At 35.7% G+C, this 12,701-nt stretch overlaps 1 protein-coding gene across 3 annotated transcripts in view; it reads left to right on the top strand.

Annotated features, from left to right (window-relative positions):
• Positions 1 to 12,701, top strand: part of FSTL5 (follistatin like 5) — an 856,262-nt gene that overhangs the window by 799,237 nt on the left and 44,324 nt on the right. For all 3 annotated transcript variants that reach the window (XM_027866922.1, XM_027866921.1, XM_027866920.1), the window contains 2 exons: positions 5,196 to 5,303; positions 9,936 to 10,060. In XM_027866922.1, coding sequence (XP_027722723.1) covers positions 5,196 to 5,303; positions 9,936 to 10,060 — 233 coding nt within the window. The remainder of the gene's footprint in view (positions 1 to 5,195; positions 5,304 to 9,935; positions 10,061 to 12,701) is intronic.

Here is a 12,701-nt window from a genome sequence, read left to right as displayed (position 1 = left end):
CTTTTCTACCTCTCCTTCTCCCAGTATAATCCTCGCTCACCTCTTAATTTTATTCTCAAGATATCAGCCATTCATCTTCAACTAACCCTGTGCCCTCTATCTATGAATCTTTCTATGCTTATACTTTTTTTTCCCCTCCAACTACCCTAATACTGACAAAGGTCTCATGAGTTACAGATATCATCTTTCCATGTAGGAATGTAAACAGTTCAACCTTAAATAAGTCCCTTATGATTTCTCTTTCCTGTTTACCTCTTCATGCTTCTCTTGAGTCTTGTATTTGAAAGTCAAATTTTCTATTCAGCTCTGGTCTTTTAATTAGGAATCCTTGGAAGTCCTCTATTTCACTTAATGTCCATTTTCCCCCTGAAGGATTATACTCAGTTTTGCTGGGTAGGTGATTCTTGGCTGTAATCCTATCTCCTTTGCCCTTCAGAATATCATATTCCAAGCCTTGTGGTCCCTTAATGTAGAAGCTGCTAAATCCTGTGTTATCCTGATTGTGTTTCCACAATACTTGAATTGTTTCTTTCTGGCTGCTTGCAATATTTTCTCCTTCACCTGGGAACTCTGGAATTTGGCTACAATGTTCTTAGGAGTTTTCTTTTGGGGATCTCTTTCAGGAGGTGATCAGTGGATTCTTTCCATTTCTATTTTACTCTCTGGTTCTAGAATCTCAGGGCAGTTTTCCTTGATAATTTCTTGAAAGATAATACCTAAGCTCTTATTTTGATCATGGCTTTCAGATAGTCCAATAATTCCTTAAATTATCTCTCCTGGATTTATTTTCCAGGTTAGTTGTTTTTCCAATGAGATATTTCATATTGTCTTCTATTTTTTCATTCTTTTGGTTTTGTTTTACAATGTCTTGATTTCTCATAAAGTCATAGCTTCCATTTGCTCCATTCTAATTTTTAAGGAATTATTTTCTTCAGTGAACTTTTGGACTTCCTTTTCCATTTGACCAATTCTGCTTTTTAAGACATTGTTCTCCTCATTGGATTTTTGCATCTCTTTTGCCATTTGAGTTAGGCTAATTTTTTTTTAATTTTTAGGCAGTTGGGGTTAACTGACCTGCCCAGGGTCACACAGCTAGTAAGTTTCAAGTGTTTGGTCTGAAGCTGGATTTGAAGTCAGGTCCTCCTGACTCCAGGGCAGGTGCTCTATCCACTGCACCACTTAGCTGCCCCTAAGTTATTTTAAGGTGTTTTCTTCAGTATTTTTTTTTGGGGGGGAAATCTCCTTTAGCAAGCTGTTGACTAGTTTTTCATAATTTTCTTGCATCACTCATTTTTCTTCTCACTTTTTCCTCTGCTTCTCATATTTCTTTCTCAGAATCCTTTGTGAGCTCTTTCATGACCTAGGACCAATTCCTATTTTTCTTAGAGGCTTTGGATGTAGGAGCTTGACTTTGTTGTCTTCTTCTGGTTGTATATTTTGATCTTTTTGTCACCAAAGAAAGATTCTATGGTCTGACTTTTTTGTGCAGTTTGCTCATGATCCCAGCCAATTACTTGAGTTTTAAACTCTTTGTTAAGGTAGGGGTCTGCTTGCAGTGTGGAGAGAGTACTGTCCCAAGCTTCAGGGTTTTGTGCAGCTGTTTTCACAGATACTTCTAGGGACCTGTAAATTTTCAGTTTTTCCAAGGTGGTAGATAAGGGGCAAGGTGTTTACTCCTTTCCTGGCCTGTGCTCTGGTCTATGAGTAACCACAACCATTCTTTTCTGCCCTGGAACTGTGATGAGGATTTTCTCTTTACCGCCACTTCAAGTTCCACCACACCATTGTTCCTCCTTACCCCAGCACCACCACCCAGATCTGTGACCCAGATCCAAGCACAGGCAAAGCAAGAGAATCCTGCCTCAGCATCAACAAAGAGATCCCAGCAATCCTGTTCTGATCAGCCACTTGATTTCCCTTCACTCTGTGGGCTGGAACCTCATGAAACAGCTGCCACCCCGGAGCCATGTGTGGGAACTAGGGCTGAGACCTTGCTTTTCTCTCACGGAGGTCACAGACTTTTCCTACTGACCTTATAAGTTGTCTTTGGCATTTGTGGGTTGAGAAGTCTGGAAATTGCCATACCTGCCCATGTTGTCTTGGGCTGGAAATTTGTTTCACTCTGTGTTTTTGTGGGTTCTGCTGCTTTAGAATTTGTTTAGAGCCACTTTTTACTGGTATTGGAGGGGTTTGGGGGAGAGGTCAAGTAAGTCACTGCTTTTACTCTGCCATCTTGGCTCCACCCTCCCCCCATACTCAGTTTTAATAGGTCATGATTATTACGTCTCCAGTTACATGTGAATAACTGTATCCAAAGATCTGGGTCAAAGTATTAATAGGGGAGAAGAATCAAGGATAATAATAGTAATATAACTCATGTAACATATTTCAGGTTTCCATGGTATTTTTCACAATAAACCAGTAATATAAGTTGTACAAATATTATCACTTAAATATCTAATCCATATTCATGTCCTATCCCTGTACTGGACTATAAACTTCTCAAGGCCAAGACTGTGCAGCTAAACTGCATTTCTTACAATGCTTAGCATAGTGTTCTTCATATAATAGACATAATAAATAGTTATCTGATTGATGTTTATTTTACTTTGTAAAAATATTTTATTTTTCCTAATTACACATAAAGACAATTTTAACATTCAATTAAAAAAAAGATTTCAAATTTTCTCCCTCCCTCATTTAGCTCCCCCCTCCCTGATAGAGTAAGCAATTTGATATAGGTTATACATGTGCAATCATGAATAGTTGTATTGTGAAAGAATTCACATAGTAAAAGAACAAAAACGCACCAAAAAGCAAAGTGAAAAATAGTATGCTTCAATCTGCATTCAGACTCAATTACTTATTCCTCTGAAGGTGGATAGTAGTTTTCATCATGAATCCTTTGGAATTGTCTTGGATCATTGTATTGCTGAGAATAGCTAAGTCATTCACAGTTGATCGTAGTATTATATTACTGTGTGCAATGTTCTCTTGGTTCTGCTCACTTCACTTTGCATCAGTTCATGTTAGTTTTTCCAGATTTTTCTGAAATCTTTCTCATTACTTCTTAGCATAATAGTATTCAATAACGATCATATATCACCACTTGTTCAGCCATTCCCCAAATGATGGACATTCTTTCAATTTTCCAATCCTTTGCTACCACAAAAAGAGCTGCTGTAATTTTTTTTTGGAACAAAAAAGTTTTTTTCCCTATTATTTTTTAACCTCTTTGGGATCAAAGGGTGTTCACTGTTTTATAGCACTTTGGCCATAGTTCCAAATTTCTCTCCAAAATAGTTGGATCAGTTCACATCTCCACCAACAGTTCATTAGTATCCCAATTTTCCCAAATGCCTTCCAACATTCATCGTTTTCCTTTTCTATGATATCAGCCAATCATATAGGTGTGAGATGGTACCTCATATTTGTTTTAATTTGCATTTCTCTAATCAGTACTGATTTAGAACATTTTTATGTCTATAGTTTTTTTTCTTTTTGATATGACTGTATGTGATAGATTAAACTGTCTATTCATATCCTTTGACTATCAATTGGTGAATGACTTGTATTCTTATAAATTTGACTACATATTTGGTAAATGAGGCCTTTAACTGATAAAATTTTACAGAAAATAGAATTGATGTTCAGAAAGGACCCTGAATGTCACATGGCTAGTAAATAGGAGAACTGTGATTTGAACTTATATCTTGTGACTGTATGTCCATCATTCTTTCTTTTTATCCTTTGTGCCTTAAGGAAACAATTTAGTGATTTTGTGTGCATAACTCAGATCTTTTGAAATAATAGAATTAAGCTAATTGATTAGTGCATGACAAAAATCATAGGAATTAATATTTTAAATCCATTCTTCTTAATACCAACCCCAAAGAGATTCTGAGCATAGTGGGGAAGTTTAGGTAGGTTTTTTTAAAAATAGCATTTAATTGAATATATTATTCAATTCCCCTTGTTTGGGGAATGGCTTTCCTTTTACTTGCTTAATGACTTACTTAATCTACAAAAAATGAAAGCTAACATATAAAATCCCTCAAAAGTCACATTATTACATAGTTCTCAGTACTTATTTTAGGGGAATATATTTTCATATGGGACTGTTTAATTAATTTTTAGGGTGAAGTATCTGTTTTCAAAATAAAATGTATCTATCAACTAGGGGAAAAAAATCACAAAAGTATTTTCTGCATCAAATTTAATTTTTCTAAAATATAATCCAATATGAAACTTCCCCCATTCTTTCTGATTCCTGTAGATTATCCTTCACTAGCCCACTGAGAAGTTTTAAATTATGGATTGGAAAATGGAGAATCGGCTGAGGGTGTGCAACCTTGCCTTTGCCGTAAATACTTTAAATCCTGGTTGAGAGGTGTTTGTATAGAACACATTTTGTTTTATGTTATGTGAGTACAAAATAGATTGAAGTAACTGCTCCAGGAAATTACTTTTAATGAAAAAAGATAGCATTAACCTGTAGAAATAGTAGCTCACAATTAGAGTGACTCAAAAAACACCTTCATGGTAGTAATTTCTTTTCAGTTTTTAAATTAAATGCCTTGTATTATAAATGTTAACTGAAAAACAAATCTAATCTGCCCAGCAGGGTGTAAATCAAGAATACCTTCTTTCCCAGAATGGTGGTCTTCTCGTTAATGGAATTGAATTAGGAAACGTGTTAATAGAGATATGGCACCATATGAGAGTGTTTGCTTTCTAGTACTATAGATTGTCAAAATCCCTGATCAGCATTTGTTGGGAAATTGAAAGCTTTGTTGAAATGTATCACTCCCTTTGCTTCCTCAGAAGGATTAAAGTTCAGCCAAAGAAGCTTGCCTATGTTCATTAAGTGAATAAAATCTAGGAAGAGTAAGTAAACACTTGACTGATTAACCACTTTGTCTTGAATTTCTTAAGAGCTCTTGTAAGGCACACAATTTAATTAGTTGTTGAGTGAGCATATAGCTATGTCATGTACAAATAAGGAATGTGGATGAATGTTTGATCAAAGTATGATGAGTCCAAATTCATCAAAGAACAACTTCCCTCATTAGGTACCTGACTATTTTGTTTTTAAGATCTGACTGCTGGAAGACATGATTCTGATATTTAATTGACATGTTGTTGTTGTTTTTAATTCTGAAAATAATTCAAGACTTTTCTTTTTTCCATTACAGGCAGTTATCACAGACCCTGTCCCTGTGAAATTGCACTATGACAAATCACACGACCAGGTATGGGTGCTCAGCTGGGGAAGCCTAAAAAAGACCTCACCAACATTACAGGTTAGTATATTTAGTGATTTTTGTGAAGATCATGATGTTAAGGGGTAAGGAGATGGAAGGGAACGTGTATTTATTAAGTGCCTGCTATGTGCCAGACACTATGCTAAGCACTTTACAAATATTATTTCATTTGATCCATGAAACAATTCTAGGAGTTAGGTGCTAATCATTATGTCCATTTGACTATTTAAGAAAACGAGGCAGACAGAGGTTAAGTGACTTGCCCAGAGTGAGACAGGTAATAAGTGTAGGAGGCTGGATTTAAACTCACATTTTCCTGCCTCCAGGAGCAAAGAAAGATTGACCTTCTGTTCAATGAAAGGTTCCTGGTACCATTTCCCAGTATTTTGGAAGGATGATTCTAATGTAACTATCCTTCTTTATTCACCAAACTCTAAATTGTTTAACCTAAGGCCATTGTTCAAAAAATCTATTGACTGAAGTTGATTGATAGTAGAAAGGATACGGGTAAGTTTATTTCTTTTTTGGGGGGGGTTGTTATTTTTTTTCCATAACATTGCAGATATCTTTATTGGGTTCTTTTTTTCTTGTTCTTTTCTTAAAAATAATTGATATGTAGAAGTAAATGTCCCTAAGAGAATTAGGCCATTATTCAATTAAAGTTTTGCTAGTGTATATTTTTTCACTTAATATTTTGAAATATTTACCATTGTAAGGCAATGGGAAATCTGCTTATTTGCCTTCCATTTATGATATTTATAAGCTAAATGAAAATCTGAACCTTCAGTCCTAGAAGTTGCATTTGTCATGATGCTATTTTTAAAAGAACAACACTTATAAAAAGATAGTATTAAATAATAAATTTAAGATAATTTTAAAATTGCTTGTCTTCTGAATACATTCTACATATATTTCTATTATTTTTTTTCTATGACACTCCTGAGTCATATTAATAAGGCATTGTTTTTCCTTGGATCATATGGTCTCCACAGAGCAGGTTAGGTACAGTAAATGCCTCTGTACCCTGGTGCTGAATGGCATCCAAGAATAGCAGGTAGCTGTCTTTTCCTCTACCTTAATCCCATCACCTTTGGACAATTTCAAACCCCTAACCACAGGCCACCAGGTAAAATGATGGGTGTTCCTATTGAGTAGTTGGACATACTTTCCTCATTCATCTATATCATTTAAAGGAAAGAGTATATTTTATGTGATATTGAACTTGTTTAAAGATCTCTGAGATTACCTCACTTATAAAAAAATAAGATATTTTATGATATAATTTTTAATGAAGATGCAAAAAATAACCAACTCATTACACTTACAGTATTTAAAATCTTGGTATACAGATAATATATGTACATTTGTAATGTGTATGTATTTGCAATCTTAAATTCTCCAGCAGATCTTCTCAATGTGAGTATTTTTGCCAGTGGTGGAGATTATAACCTAACCATGACTCTCATTGGCATCCTCCATAGGTGGTTCACCCTTGGATCTCAGGTTCTTCTTTATCTCACACCATTATATGGAGATCACTGCATAATGTGGGTTGCCCCCCTTTTATGCTTTATTCAGGTCCACCTTTTTTTCTTGTTATACATCTCTTGGATGACATTATCATTCTGCTTTTTGTGTACAATGTTCTCCACCTATTTAAGGCCACTATGTATCTCTTCATTGCCCTTTGGCAATTTTGATTGCTCAGAGACTGTAGTATTCTGTGAGTTATAGTCGTATTGAGTTCCTGAAAGAACATTGATGTTTAAAAAAAAAACAAAAAAAACAAAAAAACAAACATTGGATTTTGTATCATAGAAAGGCTTGAAACTTTTGAAAGCATTGTACAATTCCCCAAATGCTATCCAGCCTTCTCTTTCCCTTCTATACAATTGAATTGAGTTCATTCTTTATCCTAAAGGAGCAAAAATAAGAGCCTTTATAGTCTTTGAATAGGGAGAATGACATGATGAGAGTTGTGCTTTAGGATGATTAATTTTACAGTTGTTTGAAGAATGGAATGTCTTGGGAGAGGGGAGCAAGAGAGAGATATTGAGAAGGAGAACCTAATTTGAAGGCTACTGCTGTAGTTTAGATGTGAAATGACAAACACTTGAATTTGAGGAGTGGTGTTGCAATTGAAACTGAAAGTGAAAACAATAGAAAAAAACTTTAATCCACATGAATCAGTAGCTAAATAAATGTGAGGGCTAAAGGAGAAGGTGAAATTTAAATGAAAATGAGACTCTTAGTTTGCTGAATATTAAATCCTGGACTAATGAGGAATAACTTAACCCATTTAGGTGAACTTCATTTACCTGGAACAACCTTTTTTATTTCCATTAGGGAAAAAAATGTCTCTTTTCATTATCAGTTTATGATATTTGATCTTTCCTCATACTCTTATCATCTCAGGTTTGGTCACTAGGTTTTTACTTTGGTCTAGAAGTGGGGTGACTATATATTTTCCCTGTCCCTATCCTAGTCAACCATCTCTCTGCCACTAGTCCTTGAAAGGCCAACTCAAATCCTCCAACTTCCAATAAATTACCCTGATTCCCCGGCATAGCATTTATCTTCAGTTCAATAAAGGAAAATACTGAATGCCTAATATGAACAATTCAATGTGCTTGGCTCTTTGAACACAAGGATAAGAATGACACATTTCCTACCCTCAAGGAGATTATGTTCCACTGGGGCAGAAGTAGCATATATTCAGGAAAAATTAGGGTATGATAGCTGCAAAGGAGCAATCAAAATCTGAAAAAAGGAGAAAACTCATTTATCTGTGGGGAAAAGATTTGGCTGGAGTGGCTGAGAATGTCTCACAGAGGAATGGACAAATGATATGACCCTTGAAGGAAGAGAAAGATTCTAAAAGATGAAGATGTTGAGAGAATACTTTCCAGCCAAGACAAATGGGGAAAATGCATGAATGTGAGAGATAATATGGATAGTTCAAGGAGCAATGGGAAGATCAGTTTGGGTGGAATATAAATTGTATAAGAGAAGCAATGTAAAATGAGTTTGAAGTGATAAGATGGAGTCAGAGTTTGATTGTAAGAATGGGATACTAGAGTCAGATCAAATGCTGAGTTGAAATATTTATGCTTTGTCAAAAAACAGTAGGGATCCATGGCATATTTTTGAGCAGTTGGCAAGGCTTGGCATCGTGTATCTTGGGAAGCTCTTTTTTTTTTTTTCACCTAGGTGCATGAGAGGAATACAACTGGATGAGATGAGTTCAGGCTCTGTTATATTAATCCATGCTAAAGATAATGAGGGCCTGAGATAGGCTGTTGGCAATGTAATTGGAGAAAAGTGACAGATCTAAGAGGTATTGTGAGGACAAAATCAATAGGACTTAGCAACTATTTAGATGTGATGGAAGCTGGTGTGCTTGGAGAAGTAACCTGTGTGGACATAATACTTAACAAGTAAAAAGAGGATGAAACATTGAAAGTTAGACAGGTAAGTGAACCAGAAGAGAGTGATATTATTAAAACCAAGGGAAAAGAGAGTATCCATGACCGTGAAATGATGAAAAGTGCCAAATGCAGAAATATCAAGAAGAATCAGAAGGTTATTTTTTTTGGGGGGGGGGGAGGAAGATATCATATTTAATGATTAAGGGAACATTACTAAACTTTAATGATCAAAGTTTGAGGATTTTAGCATATGAAAATCAGAAGAGTAAAGTGAAAAGAGACTCAAGTTTGGGGTACAGCAACATAATATAGTGGAAAGAATGGTAGATTTGGAGCCAAATGACCCAAGTTGAAATCTTGGCTTTGCTACTCACTACCTACTCACTGTATGACCTGAATCACTTATCTTCTCTGAAGCTCACTTTCCTCATTTGTAAAATGATGCAAGTTGTACTTGATTGCCTCTAAGATCCCTTTCAGCTCAAAATTTTTAAACCTGTGGTTGATCGGAGAACAGAAAGGAATTGAGGAACTAAAGGTTGTGGAGAGTACAGAGAGGGGTAAATGTGGAAGAGGTCAAAAGATAGGGGGTTGCAAGCATAAAGGGAAATTTCATCTTGAATGGTGGGAAATATCAAGTGGGTCCATCTCTTTGGATACTTTGAGTATAGATGAAGATTATAAGCAATGAGAAGTTTGATTTAAAAGGCTAGGGTGTTTGGAAATATTATCAATCCAAAAAAACGAAAGCAAGTAGGAGGGAAGATTATGGGATACTGAAGAACTTGGGCTAGATATTGAAAATGGCCTACATGGAAGTAGCAAGGATCAGTTAAGAGAGATAAAATTCAATGTTACGAACTTCAAAGGAAGCGAGTTTGCCAAGTGGTGATGTGAGGGTAGATCTCAAAAAGTAGCCAGAGGTAACAAGAAAAATGCCAACTCTTTCTTTTGATTTTATATTTTGGAGGCACATGAATGAGAAGAATACAAAGAGAGATTGTGTTCTAGGATTTGTTGTCACATCTTTTGCGTATGAAGTTACTATGAAAAATTGTATTGAATTGTACATGACTTACAAAGCCTGATAATTTTACCGAGAGTGATGACAGGAAGTAACTCTTTAAAAACCTTGTTGTTGTTGTTTAAAAATCTTTATTCAAAATGTATGCATTTAATTTTTATTTTCTCTCTTTTAATACATGAGCCTGAGTGGTACTTAATCATGCTTCTCATTATTTAGGTAATAACGCAGGCCAGCGGCAGTGTTTCTCATCACACAATTCACACCCAGCCAGTTGGGAAGCAATTTGACAGAGTTGATGACTTTTTCATTCCTTCTACAACTCTCATCATCACCCATATGAGGTAAGTACCATAATGTGGCACCCTGCTTTTTGTTTGGCTCTAAATGAAGAAACCATTTGCAAGCAATGAGTAAAACTGGCAGGGTGTCTATTGGACTTTGTATAAAGAGAACTTTTCTCACAATGCAAGTTGCTATGAGTAGAATGGGCTGACTCAGAAAGTACTAAATTTCTTACTGGAGCATTACAAGCTAAGGCCACAAAATCCATTGATGATATTGCAAAAAATAAATTCTTTGTATGATTTAGGCTAGGTGACCTTTGTGTTCCTTTTCCACTCTCAACTGAAATGCTGAGAAACCACAATTTCATAATTTAAATATATAATGTATACAAACATACACACAACTCACCTAAATATAATACCAGATGACTCAAAAATTGCTCTTATCCAATAAACTGTTTAAGTAAGGCTATTTTTTTTATTAACCCATTGCATTCTTTCCATTGATGTCCTATTCTGATGCCTCACATTCCAGTGAAGGAGACTATTGTGTCATAAAAATTATGCAAATGAAGCATAAGCTCCAACCAAGCTGAAAAAGCTTTGAGAATTCTGCCTTTCAAGCATTACTGGCTCATTTGCCTTCATGTTACATAATATTTTTAATAACCTTTGTATTCTCTCTGAGGTTTTATTCATTTTGCCTTCTGGTTTTACTTTTCTTTTTTCATTTATCCGCCTGTGAATCTTGCTTTTAGTTCAGTTTTCTCTTGATATCTTTTGTGCATTACCCTTTTATCTGCATTAACCCATCAATCACTTTCTGATTCCCTCCTTCTGGGCCCTTGCTAATAAGCCAATCCCTGAAGTTAGGCTAGAAGGCTGCCTTAGCCTCATCCTATTGGGAGATAACAAATTTCCTGATTAAACCTTGAGTAACCCTTTGAGGAGGCAGTACTGACCCCAAATGGATTTCAGGCCCTTTTTTTTTTTCAGGCCCAGTATAGCTGCTTACAATGGCACCCTTCCCAGTGCATTGATCTGCTAATTTAGCCCAGTTTCTCCTTGATTGATGGGTGATAGGTGATAGTGTTCATGCAGTCACTGCAGCAGAAGAGGGTTCCTGTCATAGGCCCAAATACCCCTCAAACTGGTGAGTTTACTTGTGCTTTGGGCATAAGCCATAGAGACTAATGGGGCAGAAGAAGTGAATACTCCAGATATTACAGTTCTCCAGTGTTAATTAATTAAAAACATATATTTTATCTTTTAGGGAGTTCTGGCTTCTTTCCTCTGTGAATTTAGCTATAATTACTCTGCATCTGATATATAATTCTTTTTGGTGGGGAACAATGTTGAAGATTTCAAGAGGTTTAGAGAAAATGATCTACCCTCTCCTTGGTCTACAAAGGGAATCTTTGAACTTGAGCCCACTTAAGTCTTGCTAATTTCAGAGTCTTCATGTCAGATTTTTGACCACTTGTTTTTTTTTTTTAATCTGTTTGTTTTGTTTTATACTGAAGCAATCCTTGAGGACAGTTTACTAAAGCAGAGTTAGCAAACACACTGCTTGTTGACTGGCTGTATGTATCTGCAACATTCTTGAGTAGGGTACCAACTACATTAAAATATAATTGGGGAAATATTTAATAAAATAAATAAAAATTCAACAAATCATATATAATGCATTTTAAAACTAAGTCAAAATACAACTCACAGACCTTTATTTGTAAATTAGTGGCCCCCATTTCTATTTGAATTTGATACAACTGTACTACAGCATCCAAGGTCATAATCTTTGCCAGTAGAGAGATTATATACACCAAGGGTGGGGAAACTACAGCTTTGAGGCCATACGTGGCCTCTTAGGTCCTGGGTGCAAACTTTTGACTAAGTCTAAGTCTAAATTTTGCGGAACAAATCTTTTTATTAAGGGGGTTTGTTCTGTAAAGTTTGAATTCAGTCAAAGGAACATACCCAAGGACCTAGAAGACCACATGTGGCCTTGAGGCTTCAGGATCCCTCCCTGATCTACACCAAATGAAATCACTATGGAAAAGTGAGTTATCATAAGTGTTCTTGATCTTTACTTTGCAAAGGCTTTTCCTGACAGGAATAATGAGATAGAGTTTATGAACTGTTTTATTTAGAGGCAACATGAACGCATCTTGAAATGAAGTATCAAAATATTCCTAGACAGGTAGTGGCAAGTTGGGGAAAATAGCATCTTAGAGGCCCAGGTAGTCATGCCATCGTGATACCATAAGCATTTTTTTTAAAGTAGAAAGCAATCAGAAAAATCATAGAAATGAATGATTAAGGGTGGTGCATTTAAAAATAATTTGCCACTAGTGATAATATGACTAGTCATGATGTCCTAAAAGAGCCAGAACTCATGGTATTTTCATTGAATTTATTCAACATCTATTATGTACTTACTCTATTGAAATATTTGTGACAGACACTAGGATTACCAAAACAGGTTCCATCAAGTTAGAGAGGAACACTATGATTGTTATCCAAGGACTAGGCTTGAAAATGCTCCTCTCCGAGTTGGCCTCAGAATGATGAATTTTTGGTCACAGAAGCTCTCAAAAGTAATATTATAGGAGGATTATGACCTGTATCAATGGAGTAAGTACCTGCAAATTCAACATCACAAATTGCTGCAATATTATGCCATTATCAGAGTTATAGG

Source organism: Vombatus ursinus, unplaced genomic scaffold (genome assembly GCF_900497805.2).
Source record: "Vombatus ursinus unplaced genomic scaffold, bare-nosed wombat genome assembly UNPS02014784.1, whole genome shotgun sequence".
NCBI lineage: Eukaryota > Metazoa > Chordata > Mammalia > Diprotodontia > Vombatidae > Vombatus > Vombatus ursinus.
This window is presented reverse-complemented; position numbering and strand designations above follow the sequence as displayed.